The 23,150-nt window shown below is 39.4% G+C and overlaps 1 protein-coding gene across 1 annotated transcript; it reads right to left on the reverse strand.

Moving 5' to 3' along the window:
- Window positions 1–5,284: 5,284 nt before the first annotated feature.
- Tusc1 (tumor suppressor candidate 1) lies at window positions 5,285–5,986 on the reverse strand. The gene has a single exon (XM_051188175.1). It carries the CDS (start codon window positions 5,937–5,939, stop codon window positions 5,316–5,318), a length of 624 nt encoding a protein of 207 aa, XP_051044132.1. The 5' UTR covers window positions 5,940–5,986; the 3' UTR covers window positions 5,285–5,315.
- Window positions 5,987–23,150: the final 17,164 nt, after the last annotated feature.

Genomic DNA, 23,150 nt, shown 5'->3' on the forward strand with positions numbered 1-23,150 from the left:
TCATATATATACATTTATATCATATCTATCACATCATTTTTGTACAGTGTGAGAGTAGGTAGAATACACTGAAAATTCATACACACAAACTCGTACACATGCACACACACACACACACACACACACATATACAATTTCCAGAGTGGCTAAACTAATTACATTCTCAACCTTCAGCATTTGCTATGTCTTTAGTGAGTGACACTTTCACTTGATTGAAATAGAATATCAAAGTAGTTTAACATGCTTTGAAAGTTCTTTTGATACATATAATATCACTTTTTTGTACCAGTGGAAATGGGTAAAATGCACTGAAAATTCATATGTGTGCATATATAATAATATGTGAGTGCATTTGTGCATGTGTGTATCTTTGCCTTTACATTTGATTATACTTCTAGGTATTCTGTGTGCAAATAGAAAAAAATAGAAAACATTTTACGGCTTCTGGTTAACATACCCTTCACAGGGTATACCTACAATAAAAAGGCCTCCTACACTCTACCACACCTCTGAAAGGATTCACTATCTCTTAATACCAACTTTGCTGATTGAGCAGCAATATCTAAACCTTTGGGATATAAATAAACATCTAAATTATGGAAACTATAATGACAAGTAATTCTATCACTGAATTTTACAATAAGCCATATCATCTCTGGATTAAAAGTGTCATAATTTAATATCATTTTTGAGACGTGCAAATCTTAGTTTAAGCTTGCCTTTTGAAAAATGAGCAAGACTAATTCTTATACTGCAAGGAGGCTACAATGAATGTATTTTTCTTAATCTTTTATTTCCATTGCATGAATATATTTGCATATCCTACATATCATGTATTCAAATATATAACTATATGTGCATATATATTATAATTTTTATGATAGTGCATATGTTTATCACCACACTCAGAAAGAGAAGCAGACAGATATCTATGAATTAAAGGCCAGCTGGTCTATACAGCAAGTATTAGACCATATAGGAATATACAGTGAGACCATGTGCAAAAGGAAAAACAAACATAAAAAGAGTGTGATTGTGGTAGAAAAATCAACCTGTAATCAATCAACACATTGGTACATAGAAATGTAAATAGTGATCCATGAAATTTTCCATATATTGTACATCAAATTCTCAGTAAAATCTCCCCCTTTTAGAAAAAAAAAGTATCAAATGTTCCTTTTGTATTGGAATCAAGATCATGGTACTATTGTCTTTAGCATACATTATTAATTAAATGTATTAACTTAGTATTAACTCCATTATAATAATATCATGTATTAGCAAAGGTGTCTTAAAAATGTTTAATTGTGCCAAAAATAGTTTGTTGTGTGATCACTGCTGTAAGATCTCACTTTATATTATTTTCTTTCCCATCTCAGTTTCATAGAGAAGGTAAAGTATAGTTTTTAGAGTAGTAGCTATAAAAATCTCTATTAGAAGCCAATTATTCTCAACATAATTTTTGCTAAAAACACATTTTTGCTTCTATTAATAAGCTGTGGAGAACATGTGGGACCAGGAAGATTGAGTGGAGGGATGAATAGATGAAGCGAACAAGAGAGATACTATAATAGAGGGAGCCATTATAGGTTTGAAGAGAAAACTTACTCTAGAGACATGTCCTGAGATCTACAATGGTGACCCCAACTAACAATCTGAGCAACAGTGGAAAGGCTACCTTATATGCCCTTTCTTGATAATGAGATTGATAACTAACTTATATGCCATCATGGAGCCCTCATCTAGTAGCTGATGGAAACAGAAGTAGACACTCACAGCTAAACACTGACCTGAACTCCTGGAATCCAGTTGCAGAGAGGGAGAAGTGATGAGCAAAGAGGTCAAAACCAGGCCGCAGAAACCCAGAGACAGCTGACCTGAACAAGGGGAGCTTATGGACCCCCAGACTGATAGTTGGGAAGCCAGCATTATACTGACTCCAACCCCCTGAACATGGGTCTCAGTTAGAAGGCCTTGGCAGTTTAAGGAACCTCTGATGGTGGAACCAGAATGTACGCCTGGTGCACAAAAGGACTTTGAGAACACATTCCCCATGGAGGGATACTCCCTTAGCCTAGAGGCAGGAAGAAGGGCCTAGTCCCTACTGCAAATGACTTGTCAGATTTTGTTGATCCCTCCTGGAATGCATCACCCTCCCTCTGCAGTGGGGTGGGGTGGATAGGATAGGAGGGGAGTTGGGGGCATGGGACAGAGGGAGGGAGAGGGAACTGGGATCAATATGTAAAATATAAAATAAATAAGCTGTACAACCTCTTTTCATTTTATAACAAATGTGAAATCGATAATAAAGTGTTCCTTTAATAAAGTAGAATATTCTACACTTTTAGTTTTATACAGATTATACTAGGCCCTAGGTAATTTTTGTAATATCAACTTTATCCACTCTTTAAATGGCTATATGCTTTGTTATAGCAAGTCATTTTTCACACCTTAAGGTACTTTACTCACGGCCAACAGGGAAGTCATTAATGTGGAAATGTGTGTGTGCCTTCTCCAATTTTATAGGGTATGCAGTTTTGAGAATTTTATCATCTTTCATGAAAGGTGCACAAAAAGTAAATCTGATTCTGTACCTCACCAATTACATTTTTTCCCAGCAGTAAATCTGATAAGTTTGTTAGTTATTCACAGTAACAATGTGCACAGCTTTAAGCAAAAGGTGCTGAGGGATAAAAAATCATTTCCCTTGTTGAATTTTCTCCATTTTGTGTTAATCAGAAATACCTTTAAACACTGTATTACATTATTGTTTCATTATACAAGTTTTATTTCCTCCTTTTTTACTTGTAAGTATTGAAAAGTATCAACATTTTTATGAAAATACTTACAACGTCATATAGAAAACCCCACAAAGCAATGCCATTTGTAAATAAGATACGGACTTGCTATTTTTGTGCTACAGAATGCCACTTTCACTGATTGGGCACTCACTTTGAAGCAGGCCTTTTGTTTTTAATATCTCAATAAGTGTTTTTACAATATTCCAAGGTAGGTCTTGTGTTCATTTTGCTGATGAGGAAAAAATTGTAAGTCTTAAGGAAATTAACTAAATTAAATCTGAAGCTATGGTGAAATAATTGTAGACAAAATATTCCATTCATTTTATTTTTAAACTCTACTGCTTTTCATAAATGTTTCATGTCCCCGTAAAAACATGAAATAAGTAGGGGTAGTATTAACTTTCTTGTACCTACTCCTTCTCAGGAAAGTCTATTTCACATTCTGGCCACAGAAAATGACTTCCTTTAATATTCACAATTCAACATCAGTTACCTACAAGCAGTGTTCAAAGTGTTCTCAAAATTTTTAACAAAGAAATTCACTACTCCCCTTGGTCCTTGTTTTGTAGTTAAGTATTTAAAATACAGTGTTTAAACTTTTCTGGGAGATACCTTACATAGTATACATTTTATTTCTTTATTACTTATGTGACCCCTGAAGTGTTTCCCATTGTTTAAATCCTTTTGAACAAATGACGTACATAAGGCTCCACAATTCTCTAAATCAATGTACCTATTCTGAATACCTTGAAAGAATCATGAAGTAATATCTCTTTTCCACCTTCTGAGGTATTTCATAAGTTGTCTCCTTCCCACAAGCAAACTATAAAGATCATCATTCTCTTTTCTCTAAGGCAAGTTTGAGAAAAATCTCCTCAGACACAGCAATAAAATATATACACACTACTTTAAGCATCCTGTGCTTTCCTGTTTGAGATAGTTATAAAAAAAAATTAGTGAACTTGATGTCATAAGAACTATATTTTGAAAGGAGTCATGACCCTTACCCTAGGGAAGGAATGCCACATATTGTGGTCAAGAGGAGACTAAACAGATAGGCCTTGTTAGGTTTCCCTCTTAGTCTATCATTCACTTATTTCTACAGGGCTCTGTATTCTTTTGGTGGAGATTTCAACAGTTTCCCCTGGGCATGTGGGACATGTAACTTTGTGACTACACTTTTCTCTGATCGACCTGGCTCTTGTTATAGAACTATTGTCAATGATAAAGACAGCACATCTTTTTACTTCCACAAATTTTATCAGACACATTGCATCTTCTTCAGTGCTTAGTAAGAAAAATACTATAAAGATGACCATAGAAGAAGACACGTTGCTGGTAGTGGAGGCCTGTAATCCTAGCACTCCATAGGCTAAGGGAGAAGGGCAGAATTTCAGGTGACACTGAACTACCGAGTATTTACTCTCTTTCTCAGATAAATAAATAATAAATTTTAATAAAAAAGCTTAGCGTATGTGTTGCCATTGTTTTCTTTTTCTGATACCAACTGCACAACTAAAATGTAATTCATGAGAGATTTTTGTCTAATAATATGCAAGTAATATAAAATTTCTTCAAAGTTTTTAAATATCAGCCTAAATAACCATAACTGAATAAGCATTGTTAATATGAAATGTTAGAATAAAATATTGTTGAAACTATCCTGAGATTTTTTTAAAAGAGATTGTGTAAATAAGATTATAAAAGACAAAATGTCAGGAATTAAAATATGCAACATATATGCATATATAACCTTAGAGGGTCCTATAAAACTTCAAACCACATAAAATAATAAGCATGGAAAATTTAATTTTTAATGCACCAGTTTTATTTATCAACTCAAATGATCACCTGTCAGAACATAGTCTTAAAAAAAAAAAAACTGAAATCTCTGGAGGTGAACTCACCAGAATATATTAATATTAAATGTCTGTGGACTGGAGTGATAGGCAGTTATAAATATTTTCTTCTTTATAAAAAGTCCTAAAGAAGGTGGGATATCTAAGTAATAACAATTTATAAAACATACATAAATGTTGGTCGCAAAAGAGATAACATCAGAAGATTCAGGGAACTAAAGAATGAATAGGCATTATGCACTCGAAAACACTATTCATCCTTCAATGAGTAAAAAACAGAGAGAGGAAAAGATAGACGACTGGTCCTCACAACACTGAAAACTTCAAGGATTTAGGAGGTGCTGCTGAGCACCCAGTTCCTGCTATTTAAAGTTGGCCCTTGAGTAGCTAGGCCTCCCACTTCTCCAGACACCAGCAGGGTCCTTGGCTGTTGCTCTCTGCACTTGTGGAAATTAGAAATAGAAAGCTCTGGCTCCTCTCCATCCCCCGCCCCGCCCCACCCAGGCCAACGAGTGCGGCACCCGGAAGTGCCCATGGGTGGGGCGGCAGTCCCGGGAGCACAAATCCTGGGCTTCCGCGTGCCGAGAGGGGCGGGGCGCCGAGCGCCGAGGGGGCGGGGGCGCTCTGGCCCCGCCCCTCCGGCCGCGCCCTCGGGCTACAGCCAGGGCCCGGGGACGTCCGGGTCCTGGGCGCGCAGGCCGGTGGCGGTTTCTCGGATCGCTGCGTCGCCGCTGTCTTCCGGCGGGCGCGCGCCCCGCTGCTCCAGGTGCAGCTGCAGCAGGGCCCGGCGGTACATGACCTCCAGCTTCTCGAGCCGGGCCCGCAGCGCCCTGGGGCTGCCCGGCTCGCCCTCGCGGCCTCCCGCGCCGGCCCTGCGGTCGGCGGCGGGCTCGTGCGGGCCGCGGGCCGGGTCGGCGGCCTCCCGCTCGCCGCTGTCGCCGGGCAGCCGCAGAGCCTGGCGGAAGAGGCTGCGGTTCTCGCGCTTCAGCCGCCGGTTCTCCAGGCGCAGGCGGGCGTTCTCCTCGCGCAGCCGCGCGTTCTGCCGGTCCCGCTCGTCGCGCGCGCGCAGGGCCTCCAGGTGGCTGGCCGCCAGGTCGGCGAAGCGCTCCTCCAGCTGTCGCCGGGCCCCGCCCGCGCGGCCTCGCCAACCCACGCCGCTGCCGCCGCCGCCGCCCTCACGGGCCCGGCCCAGGCGGCCCGACTCTCCGCGGTTGCCGCCGCCGCCGCCGTCCCCGCCGCAGCTCCCGCTCCGGGTGGCGCCACCACGCATGCGCCACATCGGTCCGGCGTAGTCGAGCCGCCAGCTCCCTCCGAGGGCCCGGGGGCCGCGCGACGGGGCGCGGGCGAACTTAGGCCCGACCGGGTGCTCAGTCGCGGGCGGGCGGAGGAAGAAAGGTGGCGGGCGGCTCTGGCGGGAGGCCAGGGGAGGCCGGGAGTTGGCCCGAGCTGAGGCGTGTCCTCGTCTCTCGCGGCTGAGCGGCCCCCCTGAGCCTGCGGTCCGCTGGCGGTTCACACGCGACGCCCCTGGGGAACGCTGTGCTGCTCAGCCCGGTGTCCGCGCCAGGGAAAGCCCTGTCCTCCGCTGGGTGCTGCCGCCGCTTTCCTGTGGGCTTGGGCATTGCGGGAACACGCCGGCCCGCCTCGGCCTGCTCTCCAGCACAGCCGCCAGTGCTTACTTTGCCACTTACATGGCAGTCTCGGAACTAATAAAATGAGTTCGGAGATGGCTTTGGGGCAAATTGAATTTCTAATTGCTCTGATTGAAACCTACCTGCTTAACCACGCCCACGTTTAAGATGCACAGAGCATTATTGGGCTGAGCATCTGCTATGGGGCGCTCAGAATCCAACAGGTAGCATTTCCAAACATCCAAACACTGGAGTAAATTCCAATCCCTACACATCCTGTACGCTGGAACTTCATGATAAGGTTGTAAGAGATGATTTGTTCAGTACAGTCGTCGGAATTTTTGAAACTCAAGACTCATAGTTTGAGATTCTGAATATTCAGTCGGTTCCAAACTATCTGGAGACAACTGGATACATCTGTTGTTGAAGCACATTACTAAGAATTTCAACATACTCATTGCAAAGTAAAGGATACTGAAGTTAGAATCTTTGGGAAATATATGGTGGCGAGAATCTGTGCTTCATTTTTAATTTCAGTAAGATCTCCAAAACCACTGGAGCAAGAAACAGAAGAACTGCAATTCAAGTAATTAGACAGGAAAACAGTTACTCGGTTATGGTCCTCTAATTTGTCCAACTAAAATGCTTGAATTAAAATGCTCTAGACGGTTATTTCATGGAATAAGTAACAAGTTCAGTGGATTTAGTTTAAAGGAAAGCTGTCATTTCTTAATTTACATTAAAAGCAAACAGAACCTGACTTCTTTGTAGACCACTGAACCAAGAATACATTGTTTCTTATCCAGAGAGTAAAGTAGGGTGAGAAAATATTTGCTCTCTGGTTTGGATGTGACAACTCTTTAAAAGCCTGAAATAACTACATACCTTATAATAAAGTACAATAAAAATGTGACATGCATCACCACGTAATATTGTAAATTAGGTACTAACGACATTTTTATCAGCTTTCTTACTTTTATCTCATAAAACTATGTATTTTACTATTTTCAAGATTCCAGTTCTGATATTTCTTTTGTACAGTATCTTACAAATACTGTGTTCTCTTTTAATGTTTTGGTAAAGAACACTGGCCCTGGATGAATATGAAGGCAGGCCTCCATGCTCTCTGCTTTCTTCACCATTCAGCTTCTAAATACTATCTTGATTATAAAGTAATGCTAGATACCCCTAAAAGCAGGTATAACTGATTATAGAGGATCCCAGGTATCTTACTAGTCTGTTTATACTGCAAATAAATTCACGTGACATTTCACAAGAGAGCAGCATCTTAATATTACCATTGTGAATCAGGCAGATGGTATAGATACTCTTGTAAAACAAGAGGGGAGGTAGAGAATGAAAAGAAGAAAAAGAAGCACAACAACAAAAACGTAAAAATCATGAAGTGTCTTTTATAGAGTATTATTTATTGTGTGGGTACTTTGTCTGCATGTGTGTGTATACCCTGAGCATGCCTAGTCCCCTGAGAGGCCAGAAGACAAAGAAAGTGTCAGATCCCTTGGGACTGGAACAGTAGGTTGTGAGGAACCGAGGATTGAGAATTGAGAATTTTGAGGATTTAGAATAGAACCTGGATCCTCTAGAAGAGCAGCCCATACTCTTAACTACAGAGCCATCTCTCAAACCCTGAAGGTTGCCTTATTAGTGAGCATTCAGCTGTGCATAAAGGAGAGTTCATCAATATTTCTCAACAGGAATTGAGAGCAATGTAAATTCTAAATTAAAAAAGGTTTGGAGATAGCAGAATGACTCCAAAGATCATTGCCAAAATTATTGCTGTGTGCTTACATTTAGATTTATTTAGAGTAATATGTCAATAATTGTATAACCTTAAAATGAATATTGCATTTATTTATAGAATTGTAGCTAGTGCATCATACCTCTTCATATAATCTATAGTGGTTGACACAGAAAAACATTACAATAGTAGGTATAATAAGTATTGCTTTATTTATATGAAAATAAAAAAAATCACAGAAAATCCTTATAGAACTTTACTGAAGTTAAAAAAACATGGTGCTGCAATAGAGCTTAGAAGAAGAAAATATATAAAATGTAAGAACTTGAGGAGAAACAGTCAGACTGCTTTGTTCCATGAATATATGCTTCCGAAGAGCATCATCACATGCTTTCCTGGAGGAAAGTCTTTAAGAACATAGGTCATTCTGTTCCTGACAACATGCTTCTGCTCTTCAGCTGTGTTTAATAAGGAAGACTCAAAGGCAGGGAGGGCTGACCTGCTGGCTGCAGAAGAGAGCAGATAGGGAGGATTCACTTAGAGAAACTTTGGAGTAAATTCAACAGTTGTCTATCAAGTGAAAATCTCCTGGGAATGTCAGTAAACTACTTCAACCTTTTGTGTAAGAGGCGTCAAAGCATACTTAAAAGATTCCTAAATGAGGGTTTGGGATTTAAAAAAAAGGAAAAGACAGAGCAGTTGGGTTTGTTATTATACAGAAAGAACAATCTTGAATTTTTTACTTAGTCATCCTTTCCTTACATCCCATGTCAATTCTTATTCAACAAACTAAATCTTGTGTTTAAAAACCATTTCCAAAGTTAATAAAATAAATTATGAAGTTTTACCATCATTGTGTTCTTTAGTCTATAATGCCTCAAGATATTTTTATAGGCCCTGTAGTTGGCATATTGGAGTGTAGTTTTTATTTGGCCTGTATTTGGTACATTTTAGTATTTCTCAAAACAAATTTTGAATTGCAGCCATTGAATATATTATATTCATAGTCTAATCATCCAACCATCATTAGATTAATGCCCAATAAGAATAGATAGCAGAGGCCTTGCTTCTAACTCCAACTCCTCCATCTGAGACATAGAGGAAAGGTAGCCATCTGTTAGCCTGAAAAATGGCCTTCACCATGGGACTGAATCAACCAGAAAATGAGTCTTGATCTTAGACTTGTCATCCTCCAGAACCATGAAAAGTAATTCTGGTTGCATATGCCATTCATTTTAAGTATGTCTTATAGCAGCCTGAGTTAAGAAGTGTTCTATGTTGGTTATTCAGATTGTACAGAATCTGTTAATAGGAAATTCATATCTCATTATTCCTAAATCTGAAGCTGTGAAGAACCAATATGATAGTTATGTTCCTGTGTTTGGCCTCTGTGATAATCTTGAATGGCAACTCACCGGGATCTGGGATCAATCTAGAGGCATGCCTTTTACAGATCTTCAAGAGGTTTTCCAGGAAGAAGTAATTGGAGAGATAGAAGAACTGTCCAGAACAGAATGTGTGCCACTTTTCCTGTGAAGGTCCAGATGCCAGATACCAGATGTACAAGGAAAAGAAATGCTGTATTTTGTGCCTGCATTTGCTTCTTGCTGATGAATGAATTTATCACATTGTTTTGCTGTTGCTACTGCTGCTGTTTCTGTGGCTGTCATTCTTACTGATAGCAGGGCCTTGCTCCTTCTAACACAGACAGAAGGCCATCAGTTCACAGGGATTATCCAGACCTCCAGTGCCAGCTTTGGGGTACTGAGGCACCCAGCTTCTTGGACTGAGCAGTTTTCTTGTTCTTTGCTCCTCCAGAATGCTTGTATCATCTTCACACAAGCCAGAGTCATTTGGGAAGAAGGAACCTCAGTTGAGGAAATGACTCCACCAGATTGGCCTGTGGGCAAACCTGTAGTGCACTTTCTTGATTGGCAATTGATGTGTGAGGCTCCAGCTCGTTGTGGGAGCACCCTGAGCTGGTGCTCCGGAGTGCTATAAAAAAGTAGACCGAGTACACCACAGGAGTAAACTAGTAGACAGCACTCCTTCAGGGCCTCTATATCAACTCCTGCCTCAAGGTCACTTCCTTTTTGAGTTCTTTCTGTGACTTCCCTAAGTAATGGATTGTGCAATGGAACTAAAAACTGAAAGTTCCTTCCCAACTTATTCTTGATCATGGTCTTTTATCACAGCAATAGAAACTCCAAGACAACACTGATGACCACAGTTAGGAAACCCAGCCCCTGCTATGTAAACCAATCTAATAAATTCATTTTTATAATTCATTCCAATAGTTCTGTTCATCCAGAGAATTCTAAGACAGTATAATTTAAAAATATATACATATATCAAGACAACATCATTGTAGACCATAAGTATATGCAAATGTTATATGAATCCATACCTCAACAAAAATGGAAATAGAAAGAAATGTTGGCTAAATAATGCCTCTATTGTTGTAAGTCTTTATCTGTCCCACCTGCCAGCTTCCACATCATGACACAGAGACTTACTAATTATGAAAACTTGGCCAATAGCTTAGGCTTGTTTCTAACTACCTCCTATAACTTAAATCAACTCATTTCTTGGCTCTCAGCTATTACCTCTCCTCCTGCTTGTCTTACTTGTTCTCTGTCTCTAGGCATCTGTGCCTTCCTTCCAGTATTCTCTCTGCCCTGAAAATCCTGTTTAGCTCTTGGCTGTTCAGCTTTCTATTAGACATCTTCACAGTGTACACAAAGATTATTCCACAATATCCAAACACAAGTTTTTAATCTGGTACTAATATTCTTCCTTGTGTCTTATATTATACATGTTTCTCTTGTAAATTGATCTTCAATAACATACAAACACCTGGGTTTAAGAAACCACTTCAAAGTGTGTAAGTGGAGATGGAACTGGAGATAAGGGAGGTGAGAGAGGAAACAAGTTCTTGAATAACTGGGATACTGAAGGTACTCATTCATTTATTCTCTGTTATTCTGCACAATATGTTTTTTCTTTTACTTTTTTATACCACGGTTATGGTACCTTATGTAGCCCAGGCTGATTTTGAATTCCCTGTCGGGAGCCTGGGCTGTCTTTAACTCCTAATGTCCTTGCTTCCACATTTCAGCAACTAAAATTATAGTTCCACACTACCATCATAGTCCAGCCTACACAGCAAGACCTTATCTCAAGAAAAGTAAGTTATTAGGTAAAACATAATGATTAGTCATTCTAAGAGGTTTTACTAACTGAAGTTTACACAGAAAGTTCTGTAGGATGTTGACCTTATTCAAACTGAAACAAGAAAGTGGCTAGCACTGATTCTAGGTAAACAGCTCTGTTAATAACTATTGTTAATATGCACTAAATACATTTTACATAAGAGTATTTTACATATGCTTTAAAACTGTAATAAAATAAATATAGTGACACATTCAAGTTTAATATATGGCACACCCTTCCTAGAGACTGCCTATAGCAGTTTCTTAAAGCTATGGTGTACTCATTTGTCACTTGAAAATAAAAATAGGATCTACTTCACGAGGCTCTTGTGAATCCATGTATATCTTTAACATAGAGTCAGCTAACAGGAGGTTTTCAATAACACTTGGATATTATTCTTCCATGGCTGGATTTTATTTTATGAGGTAGATATTTGTAGGATGATTTCTGATGAATAGTCAATGCTGTTTAAAACATTTATTTGAGCTTCTTGACTGAGGAGCTACCCTAAATATAAGATGCTGTCCCACTGGTGATATGATTCTTCTATCTTGATAGTTCTCATTAAGTGTTTGGGTTTTAAAATCCATATTCAGTAAGCCCCGTGTGCTGAGGAGTTTGGATAATCACATTCTGAGCTTCATGTTTGCTAATATTCTCCCTGAAGCACTAGCTGAGCTTGGTTCATTTTCTGAGAGCAGATTTATTAGGGCTATGAAGAGCAAGTATCGATGCTTGGGAGTGTGAAGACCTCTTTATTGGAATAATTACTAGAGAGTTAGGAATTGTAAATATTGATTGCATTTATTTAGTCTTTTGATACAGGCAAAAATATTAAAAGCCATCAAACACTAGCATTGCCCTTTGACAGCATCATTTAATTCTAGCTACAGGGACAATTGTGACATAAACAAAGGCAGTGTGACTTATCTGTCTTAATTAGGATACTTTCTATACTGAGGGAAATGCCCTTCTTCCAGCTTGATATAAAACACTAGCCAGACTAATAAAAGAAGGTAAATGTGATACAGCCTAGCATAAAATAATGGAGCTGAGAGCGTAAGTTCTCCACAAAAAAATAATTGACAAAACCATTGTTCCACACAGACCTTTTAAAGTAACAATGTCTTTGTTAGTTTTACATTGTTTCATGCTACATTTTTGGAAATTTATATTGATTCTTAAGGCAGTGTTTCTCAATCTGTGGGGCATGACCCCACAGGGGTCACATATCAGATATCCTGCATATCTGATATTTACTTTATGTTTCATAACAATAACAAATTTACAATAATGAAGTAGCACCAAAATAATTTTATTACTGAGGGTCATCATAAAATCAAGAACTAATTAAAGGGTCACAGCATTAGGAATTACTGCCTTAAGGGACCTGATACTGTATTATTCATTAGCAATGTGTGCAGTTTAGATTTGGGCTTAATAAGATTAAATGCAATTTGCAAATTAGTCACTAGATTACACTAGCCACAATTCCAACATGCCTCAGTCACACATAGCTGAGGGTTGTGGAGTGGTACAATGAACTGTTATTGGCACAGCGATCTTGTGGACTGCAAAAGTCACATACCTACTCCCCACTCTAATTATTGGTTTCAGCTTCAGTATCCATGTTGAAACTGATACTGAGAAAAAGAACAAAATGTGTTTGCAGCATTTTGCAATGTTCTACACCACACAACACACCAGCTAACCGTCTTCTTGGAGACATACATATTGACCCCATCCTCCTCTTAAATAGACATATCTGGGCTAGTATTTGATGTGAATTTGATACAATATAGAGTCACACAGTATGGTGGTTTAAATAGAAACTGAGCTTCTCTAGGCTCCGGCATCTGAATATTTGGTTCCTAGTTAGTGGCACTTCTTGGGAAGATCAAGGGGATTTGCCATTGCTGAAGAATGCATGTCATGGGGGAAGGGATTTGGATGCTTAAAGCCTCTCAGTAGTTCTAGTTCATTCTCTGCTTCATGCCTACATTTGAAAATGTGAGCTCTCAGTTTCCAGCTTTTGCTGTTGTACCTGACACTGGCTGCCATGATTTCCTACTACGATGGACTATTAATACTCTACAACCATAAGCCCAAGTAAACGTTTCCTACTTTAAGTAGCCTTTGCCATGGTATTTTATAAGAACAACAGAAAAGTAAGGAATATACCTAGGAAGAGGTAGCCACAATTGATTATATTGAGCTGTGGATATGTATACAGGCATTGCGATTGATGGAGAAGGGCCCAGACACTGTGTTCTCTGGTTCTCCTACATAGATATATATTCCTTCAGAGTTTCTATTTCATGTTCCTGTCTTGCCTGAGTTTCTGCTCTGACTTCCTTCACAGCAAACTGTGATCTGGAAATTTATACTGAAATAAACCCTTTCCTCCACAAAATCGCTTGGAAATACACATTTAGTGAAACGTAAAAGAAGTTAATACAATATGCCATTCCTGTTAAGGATTATGCTTTAGTTTGAGTTTTAAAGATGCATATGACTCATTGGCATAAGAGTATAGATGCTGAAAACCCTCACACTTGGAATTAAAATAATCATTAAATTAACTCAGAAAATTGTGAAAATAAGTAATTAAAATGTTGTCTTGGCTCTCTTTGTCATTCCCAGAGCCCTTCCTTCCATTCAAGAAGCAGCATTACTTTGTAGTTCTGGACATTATAAAAGTCTCTTATTTTCAGATATTAAAGAGCTAATGTATATAATTGAAGGCTTTAAATTCTCATTCCTGTCATAGATTTTCCCACCCTCAGTGGAGTAGCGTGCTCCTTGCCTTAAACAAGAGTAACTAGCTGATGAAGAGCAAGTATGGGGAAATTAATCTTTACTTTCTTTTATTCTTTACTGCTGCATATTTTTCGGTACTATTTTTGGCTCTTTGAGGGTCAGTAACTGGGATAAACTAAAAGCCAAGTTCAAAGAAAAGTAAGACAATGACAGGTGGTAATGAAAAATTTTGACACTGGATCTCAGATGTCACATGCAGGCCTGCACTCTGAGAAAGATCATCTTTGTGGTCTTCTGCCATCCACCCTAACCCTCAGCTTACAATATTCTGTTATATTCACAACTTTGGCTTTGGTGTTAAACACTAATTAGCCTTTGCTCAAGGAATAACCTACCTCTGAAGGGTATGGTCCTCTGGGGCAGCATCCTTTGGAGAAGAGTAAGGTAATTGACATGCTAGTCAAACTCATGAAGTCTGAGTTACTCTCATTACAGCCATGTCAATTTGCAGTTAAAATCGTCTTCCACTATCATTTAACCTTTTGATTTATTCAGGCACCAGGTCTTTCTCCCATAATTGCCAAGAGAGGCATGACCATTTTCATCTCTCTCCACTGTGTGGAAATATAGACAAGACATAAGCTTCCTGTTTGATTACTCTCTTTTACTAAAGAAGCTATGCAGTCTATCTATTCTGTAAGCACTTAAACTGACATAAGGAAAACATCCTGATGTGTTTCAAGTAAAATTCCTATCCTAGTGAAGGCTACACATTCATTCAGGCAATGTTCATGGAAACACAATTCTCAGTCAGGCTCTGACCAGAGCCCAGGTGCACAATGGTGAGGAAAGGAGAGATGAGAACTGATTGGAATTTTGTTTTGGACAGGAAGTACGGACAATGTGACTTTTGGAGTTAGTCAAGGAAAGCATTAAACAATACCCTCTTTTTTGCCTCTTTGTTATGAGTTTACAGTGTTTTTATGTATTGGAGATTAGATCATTTTTTCTTTCACAGTACCCATGGCATAGTAACATAATTAAAATATTTGAAGTGTTGGAACACTTTCTGAACATAAGTAATCTGTTTATTCTAGATCCCCACGTCCTCTTTTCTTTATAATTTAAAAAATATTTTATTTCATTAATGACTAAATATACCTGTTGATATCTCAAGTCCACAATTCTACTCTGTGTTCCAGTTTCATGAAAGCAATTTTAATTTAACTTGTTTTCCTATCTCATTGGTGTTGCAAGCAATTTCTTCCATATGAAACTTCCATTTTTTTAAATTTTTTATTGAAAATAGATTCCATTCTCATACAACATATCCTCATTATTCTTCCTCTACTCTTCCCAATTCCTCAACACATAACCTTATCTCCAGATCCACTCTCTTTCTGTCTCTCATTAGAAAAGAACAAGAGTCTAAGAGATAACAACCAAGCAGGACAAAATAAAATACAATGAAGCAAAAATTATCTTATTGAAGTAGAACATAGCAAAAAAAAAAAAAAAAAAAAAAAAAAAAAAAAAGAGTTCCAAGAGCAGGCACAAAAGTAAAAGACCCGCTTGTTCTCACAGAAAGGAGACTCACAAAATTGTTATTTAATAGCAATAACATAATATATGAGGACCTAGTACCTAGTGCAGACACATATAGGCCTTGTTTGATATTTCAGTCTCTGTGAGCTCATATGTACCGTGTTTAGTTGATTCAGGGGGCCTTATTCTCCTTGTGTCTTCCATCCTCTCTGGATCTTCCAGACATTTTTGCCTCCCCTTCTGTGGGATTTCCTGAGCTCTGAGGGGAGGGATGAAAAGGTCTCACTTAGACTCCCTCTCCAAATAATGTCTGGCTGTGGATCACTGAATTTGTTCCCATCTGCTGCCAGAGGAAGCTTCTCTGATGATGACTGGCTAAGGCACTGATTTATTGAGTATAGTAGAATATCAATAGGAGTCATTATGACATCTACTTTTTGAACACCACATTTGGTTTGGTTTTACCCTAGGTCTCTGGGCAGGCTAGTCTCTGGATCTTGGTTATTCAGCTAATGAAAGGCATGGGTTTCCTCTCAGGAAGTTATCCTTAAGTAAAAGCAGACAAATTCTGTGCTACCAGTGCCATAGCATATTTTGCAAGCATGTCAGAGGGTAAGTCAAAAGTTTTGTGGCTGAGATTGTGTCCATGTTTCTCTTTTGGTAGCCTGCAGAGTACCTTTCCATACTAAAGAAACTAGAACATGGGAGTGAAGGCTCTATATATGTGTCACCTTGACTTCTTCATATCCATTAAGTTATATTGGTGTTGTCCTTGGTATTAGAACCTTGTTATCATTTCGAGAGAAGAAACCCTATGTCTTAGCAACAGCTTGAGTTGTTTGGGAATTTCTGTGGGACACACTCAGCCAACAGCTCATTGAATGCAACCTGGTCAGACCCTCCTTGCCTGTCTACAAGAGAAGGCCATTTGACTCTGTATCCTCATTATTAGGATAACCTTCATGCATTCCCAGAAATTCATTGTTCTAGGTTTCCACACCATCCCCCAAAGGCCTTACAATTCCAGTTTTTACTCTCTGTATTTTCTCCCTCCACTTCACCTCACCCCCAACCTAGTCACACTGGTATTGTCTCCTTACCCAAAATCCACCTGTAAAATCTATTATATTTCTCCACTCCCAGAGAGATACATGTTTCCCTCCTAGATGCTTCCTTTTATTAACTTATATTTTTTATTTTCATTTTACATATTAATTCCAGATCCTTTTCCTTCCCTCCCTCTTTCAAACTCTACCACCCTCCCCTCCCACCCCCCCCCCCCAATCCACATGTAGGATGATGCCATCCAGAAGGGGTCATCTAAAGCTGTCAAGTCATTTGGGGAAGGGACTAGGCCTTCTCTCCTATCTCTAGGTTAAGGGAGTATCCCTCCATGGGGCATGTGCCCCAAAGTCATTTTGTGCACCAGAAACACATCCTCGTTCCACTGTCCAAGGTCCCTTAGATAGCTCAAGACTAATAGCTGAGACCCATGTTCAGGGGGTCTGAGACAGACCCATGCTGGATTCCCAGCTATCAATCTGGTGGCCTGTTAGCGCCTCCTTGTTCAGATCAGCTGTCTCTATGTGTTTCTGCAGCTTGGTCTTGTCTTCCCTCACTGCATCTGGATCCCGGTTCAGATTAATGTTTAGTTGTAGGTGTTTGCTTCTGTTTCCATCAGCTACTAGATGAGGGCTCTATGATGGTGGATAAGTTAGTCATCAATCTCATTATGAGGGAATGGCATTTATGGTAGCCTTTCCACTGTTGCTCAAATTGTTAGTTTGGTCAGTCTTGTAGGTCTCTGGACATTTCTCTAGGTTCAGTTTTCTCTTCAAACCTATAATGGCTCCCTTTTTATGGTCTCTCACTCTCTCTTCTCTCTCTCTCTCTTCTCTCTCTCCTTCTCTCTATCTCTTTTCTCTGTTCTGTTCCTCCCCTGACTCATTCTTCCTACTCCCACGTGCTTTCTTCCCCTCCTCTTTCTCTTGCTTTCCTCTCCACTCACTGCCCCCCCCACTCCCCATATGCTCAGGAGATATTCTCCTTTTCCTCTTCTGTGAGGGACCTTACATGAATCTCTTAGAATCCTCCTTGTATCCTAGCTTCTCTGGCAGTGTGAATTATAGGCTGATGATCCTTTGCTCTAGGGCTAAAATCCATATATGTGTGAGTACATACCATGTTACTCTATTTGTGATTGGGTTACCACATTCAGGATGGTTTCTTCAAATTCCATCCACTTGCCTAGGAATTTCAAGATTCCATTCTGTTTTTCTCCACACAGTACTACTGTGTGGAAATATGTAAATTCTTCCATTGAGGGACATCTAGGTTGCTTCCACGTTCTTGCTATTACAAATAATGTTGCTATGAACACAGTTGAGCACATGTCTTTGTTGCATGGATATGGATCATTTGGGTATATGTCTAAGAGGGGAATTATAGGGCCCTGTGGTAGACTAATTCCCATTTTCCTGAGAAACCATCATACTGATCTCCAAAATGGCTGTACAATCTTGCACTCCCAACAGCAGTGGAGAAGTGTTCCCCTTTCTCCACATCCTCTCCAGCATAAGTTGTCATTGGTGTTGCTAATTTTAGTCATTCTGGCAGGAGTAAGATGGTATCTCAAAGTTGTTTTATTTACATTTCCCTTATAACTAAGGATGTTGAGCACTTTCTTGAGTGTCTTTCAGCTTTTTTGATTTCCTCTATTGAGAGTTCTTTCTTCAGTTCTGTACCCCATTTTTTAATAGGGTTATTTTGTGTTTTGTTGACTAGTTTCTTGAATTCTTTGTATATTTTGAAGAACAGCCCTTTGACAGATCTAGGATTTGTGAAGATTTTTTCCCAGTCTGTGGGGTGCCATTTGGGCTGTCAACTGTTTCCTTTGCCTTACAGAAGCCTCTAAGTTTGAGGGGATTCCATTTATTAATTGTCATATTCAGTGTCTGTGCTACGGGGGTTATGTTCAGAAGCAGTCTCCTGTATCAATTTGTTCTAGAGTACCTCCCACTTTCTCTTTTAAGAAGTTCAGTGTGGCTGGATTTATGTTGAGGTCTTTGACCCATTTGGAGTTGAGTTTTGTGCATGGCGATAGACATGGGTATAACTGTAGTCTTCTACACACCATCATCCAATTATGCCAGCACCATTTGTTGAAGATGCATTCCTCCTCCCATTGTATACTTTTAGCAGTTTGTCAAAAATCAAGTGTTCATAGATGTGTAGGTTAATATCAGGATTTTCATTTTGATTCCATTGGTCTGTCTATTTTTGTGCCAATACCTGGATCTTACAGAACTATAGCTATGTAATAGAGCTTAAAGTTGGGGATGGATTCGTCTCCTGAAGTTCCTTTATTGTACAAAGTTGTTTTGGCTATCCTGACTCTTTTGTTTTTCCATATAAATTTGATCATTCTCCTTTCAAGTTCAGTGAAGAATTGTGCTGGGATTTTAAAGGGCATTGCATTGAATATGTAGATTGCTTTTGGCAAGATTGTCATTTTTACTATGTTTATCTTACCTACCCAAGAGCATGGGGATCTTTCCATTTTCTGGTATCTTCTTTAATTTCTTTCTTTAAAGACACAAAGTTCTTATTAGATAGGTCTGTCACTTGTTTGGTTAAGTGTTACCCCAAGATACTTCATGTTGTTTGTGGGTATTATAAAGGGTGATATTTCTCTGGTTTCTTTCTCAGTCCCTTTGTTGTCTGAATAAAGTAGGGCTACTGAATTCTTTGATTTTATCTTATATCCTGCTACTTTGTTGAAGGTGTTTATCAGCTGTAGGAGTTCCTCGATATAGTTTTTTGGGTTGCTTAAGTAAACTATCTTATCATCTGAAACAGTGAAAGTTTGACTACATCCTTTCCAATTTATATCCCCTTGATTTCCTATTGCTTTATCTGGAATTTCAAGTACATTACTGAGGAGAAATGGAGAGAGAGGGCAGCCTTGTCTTGTTCTGGGTTTTAGAGGAATCTCCTTAATCTTCCCTCCATTCAGTTGGATGTTGGCTGTTGTTTACTGCATGCATATTGCTTTTTTATGTTTAGGTATGTTCCTGTTATCCATGATCTCTCCAAGACCTCTATCATGAAAGGGTGTTGAATTTTGTCAAAGGCTTTTACAGCATCTAGGGAGATGATCATATGGTTTTTCTTTTTCAGTTTTTTTTACATGGTGGATCACATTGATAGATTTTTCTATGATAAACCATCCCTGCAACCTAGACATAAAGCCTGGTTGGTCATGGTGGATAAATTCTCTGATGTATTCTTGGATTTTGATTGCCAGTATTTTATTTACTATTTTTTGCATCAATGTCCATGAGAGATATTGGTCTGTAGTTTTCTCTCTTTGTTGTTTCTTTGTGTGGTTTGGGTACCAAGGTAATTGTGACCTTGTAAAAAGATTTTGGAAATGAACCTTCTGCTTCCATTGTGTGAACCAATTTGAGGAGTATTGGTATTATGTCTTCCTTGAATTTTTGGTAGAATTCTGCACTAATGCCATCTGGCCCTGGGCTTGTTTTGGTTGGAAGACTTTTGATGGCTGCTTCTATTTCATTGGGGGGTTATAGGTCTATTTAAGTTGTTTGTCTGTTCTTGATTTAAGTTTGGTAAGTGATAGTTATCTAGAAATTTGTGTATTTCCTTTGAATTTTCAACTTTTGTGGAGTACATGTTTTCAAAGTATGACCTGAAAATTGTCTGAATTTTCTCAGTGTCCATTGTTATGTCACTATTTTCATTTCTGAATTTGTTAATTTGCATGTTTTCTTTCTGCTTTTTTGATAGTTTGGATAAAGGGTTGCCTATCTTGTTGATTTTCTCGAAAAACCAACTCTTTATTGCATTGAATTTTGTATTTTTTTTTTCAGGTTTCTACTTTATTGATTTCAGCCCTCAAATTGATTATCTCCTGGCATCTACTCCTCCGGTGTGAGTTTGCTTCTTTTTGTTCTGAGGCTTTCAGTTGTGCTGTTAATTCTCTAATGTGACCATACTCTGTTTTCTTTATATGGGCAATTAGTGCAATGAACTTTCCTTGTAGCAAGGTATGCCATGAGTTCAAGTATGTTGTGTCTTCATTCTTGTTGAATTCTAGGAGTCCTTAATTTCTTTATTTCTTCTTTGATCCAGGTATGGTGCAATTTCACATTGTTTAGTTTCCATGAGTTTGTAGGGTTTCTGTGATTTGTGTTCCTGTTGAATTCGAACTTTAAGGCTTGGTGGTCTGATAATATACAGGGGGCTATTCTAATTTTTTGTATCTGTTGAGGTTTCTTATGTCACCTAGTATGTGGTTGATTTTAGAGAAGGTTCCATGTGGAGCAGAGAAGAAGGTATATTCTTTTGTGTTTTGATGTAATGTTCTATAGATGTCATTTAAACCAATTGAGACATAACTTCTGTTAGTTCCTTTGTTTCTTTGTTAAGTTTCTGACTGGTGGTCCAGTCTACTGGTGAGAATGTGGTGTTGAAGTCTTGCACTATAAGTATGTGAGGTTTTATGTAAGCTTTAAGTTTTAGTAGTGTTTCTTCTACAAATGTAAGTGCCTTTGTATTTGGGGCTTAGATGTTCAGAATAGAGACTTTGTGCTGATGGATTTCGCCTGTGATGAATATGAAATGACTTTCTTCATCTCTTTTGATTGATTTTGGTTTGTAGTCTAACTTGTTAGATATTAGCATAGCTACACCTGCTTGCTTCTTGGGTCCATTTGATTGGAAGACCTTTTCCTAACGCTTTACCCTGTTGTAATATCTGTCTTTGAAGCTTTGGTGTGTTTCTTGTATGCGGTAGAAGGATGGATTCTGTCTTCATATCCATTCTGTTAGCCTGTGTCTTTTTATAGGTGAGTTAAGACCATTAATGTTGAGGGAAAATAATGCTTTTTAGATTTGTTGGTGGTGGTAATATTGTGAATCTATTTTTTCCTGCTTTACCCTTGGCTTCTGGTGAAGTGGGATTATCTATTGCCTATGTCTTTGTGAGTGTAGTTAACTTCCTTGGGTTGAAATTTTCCTACCAGAACTTTGTGTAGGGTAAGATTTATAGATACATATTGTGAAAATCTGGCTTTGTCATTAAGTATTTGTTTCTCCGTCTATAATGATTTAGAGTTTTGCTGGGTATAGTAGCCTGAGCTGGCATCTGTGGACTCTTACTCATTAATTGTAGAACATCTGTCCTGTACCTTCTGGCCTTGAGAGTTTCCATGGAAAAGTCAGGTGTAATTTTGATAGGTCTGCCTTTTTTTTTGTGTTCCCTTGCCTTTTTCCTTCACTGCTCTTAATATTATTTCTTTATTCGGTATGTCACTTGTTTTGATTATTATGTGTTGAGGGGATTTTCTCACATTGTCTTTGAGGACCTCTATTATTTTTATGAAGATATTTTTTAAGTCATTGTCTTCTGCTTCATCTACTTTGGGGTATTCAGCTCTAGCTGGTGTAGAGTCCCTAGATTCTGGTTTTGTCATGCTTTTCTCTCTATTGTTAGGTGTTTTCTTGTATTGCTGTCTTCCCATCGCTTCTTCAAGTAGGTTCAGGTGGGGTCTCTTTCTCTCTATGCTACTCCCCTGGTGGCTTGGGTGGGTTAAAATTCGATGTCTGTTGCTCTGCATGGTCCAAGCTCTCTAGGAGGTCTCTTCTCAGGAAGGGGCCCAGTAATGGGGGTCAAAGATCAGGCTTTAGCAGAGGCCTGGTAAAAGGGGTTCAAAGATCCAGTAGGCAAAAACTCAGAATGGTCCCATGGTGATAGGCAGATCTCTTGCAGTGGGCTGGAGCTCCAGCAGAGGACCAGTAATGGGGGTCAGAGATCCGGCATGTGGGGATTCAGAGTGGTCCAGTGTGTATAGGCAGGGCTTGTGTGCTCATAACAGCTCCAGGAAGTTTCCCAACGGTGGCAGGATTGTTGGATCTGCCTTCTGTTGCAGTGCTCAAACAGAGTGGTGGGACAGTGGGCAGTGTATGGCACAGGGAGAGGTGGGAGGGCAGGCTCTTTGCGGAGGAATACAGGGGTTGGGTGTGTATCAGAGCACCGGGAGTGCTCTTGCTGGGGACAGGACACTAGGGTGGGGAGAGATTTGGGGGGCCAATCCAGGGAGTTTTCAGGGAAGGGTGTAGGGGGGAATTCAACCTGAACTGGTCCCAGACTCATCTCTAGCAGAGGCCGGGAGAGGGGGGTCAAAGATCCAGCAGGCAGGGACTCCAGATATTTCCTTTTTATCTAACCTCATTGTGTCTGCAGATTGTACTTGGTTATCATTTACTTAATGGCTAATATACACTTATAAGTGAATACACATCATATTTATCTTTCTGGGTCTAGATTACCTCACTTAGGATTTTTTTTCTTCTAAGTTTATCCATTTGCCTGCAAATACCATGATGTGATTTTCTAATAGCTGAGTAATACTTCATTGTGGAAATGTACCACTTTTTCTTTTCTCATTATTCTTTTCAGGGACAACTAGGTTGTTTCCAGTCTCTGGCTATTATGAGTGAAGTCATAATGAACATGGTTGAACAAGTGCCACTGTGGTAGGATAGAGCATCCTTTGGGTAT

Source organism: Phodopus roborovskii, unplaced genomic scaffold (assembly GCF_943737965.1).
Source record: "Phodopus roborovskii unplaced genomic scaffold, PHOROB, whole genome shotgun sequence".
Taxonomy (NCBI): domain Eukaryota; kingdom Metazoa; phylum Chordata; class Mammalia; order Rodentia; family Cricetidae; genus Phodopus; species Phodopus roborovskii.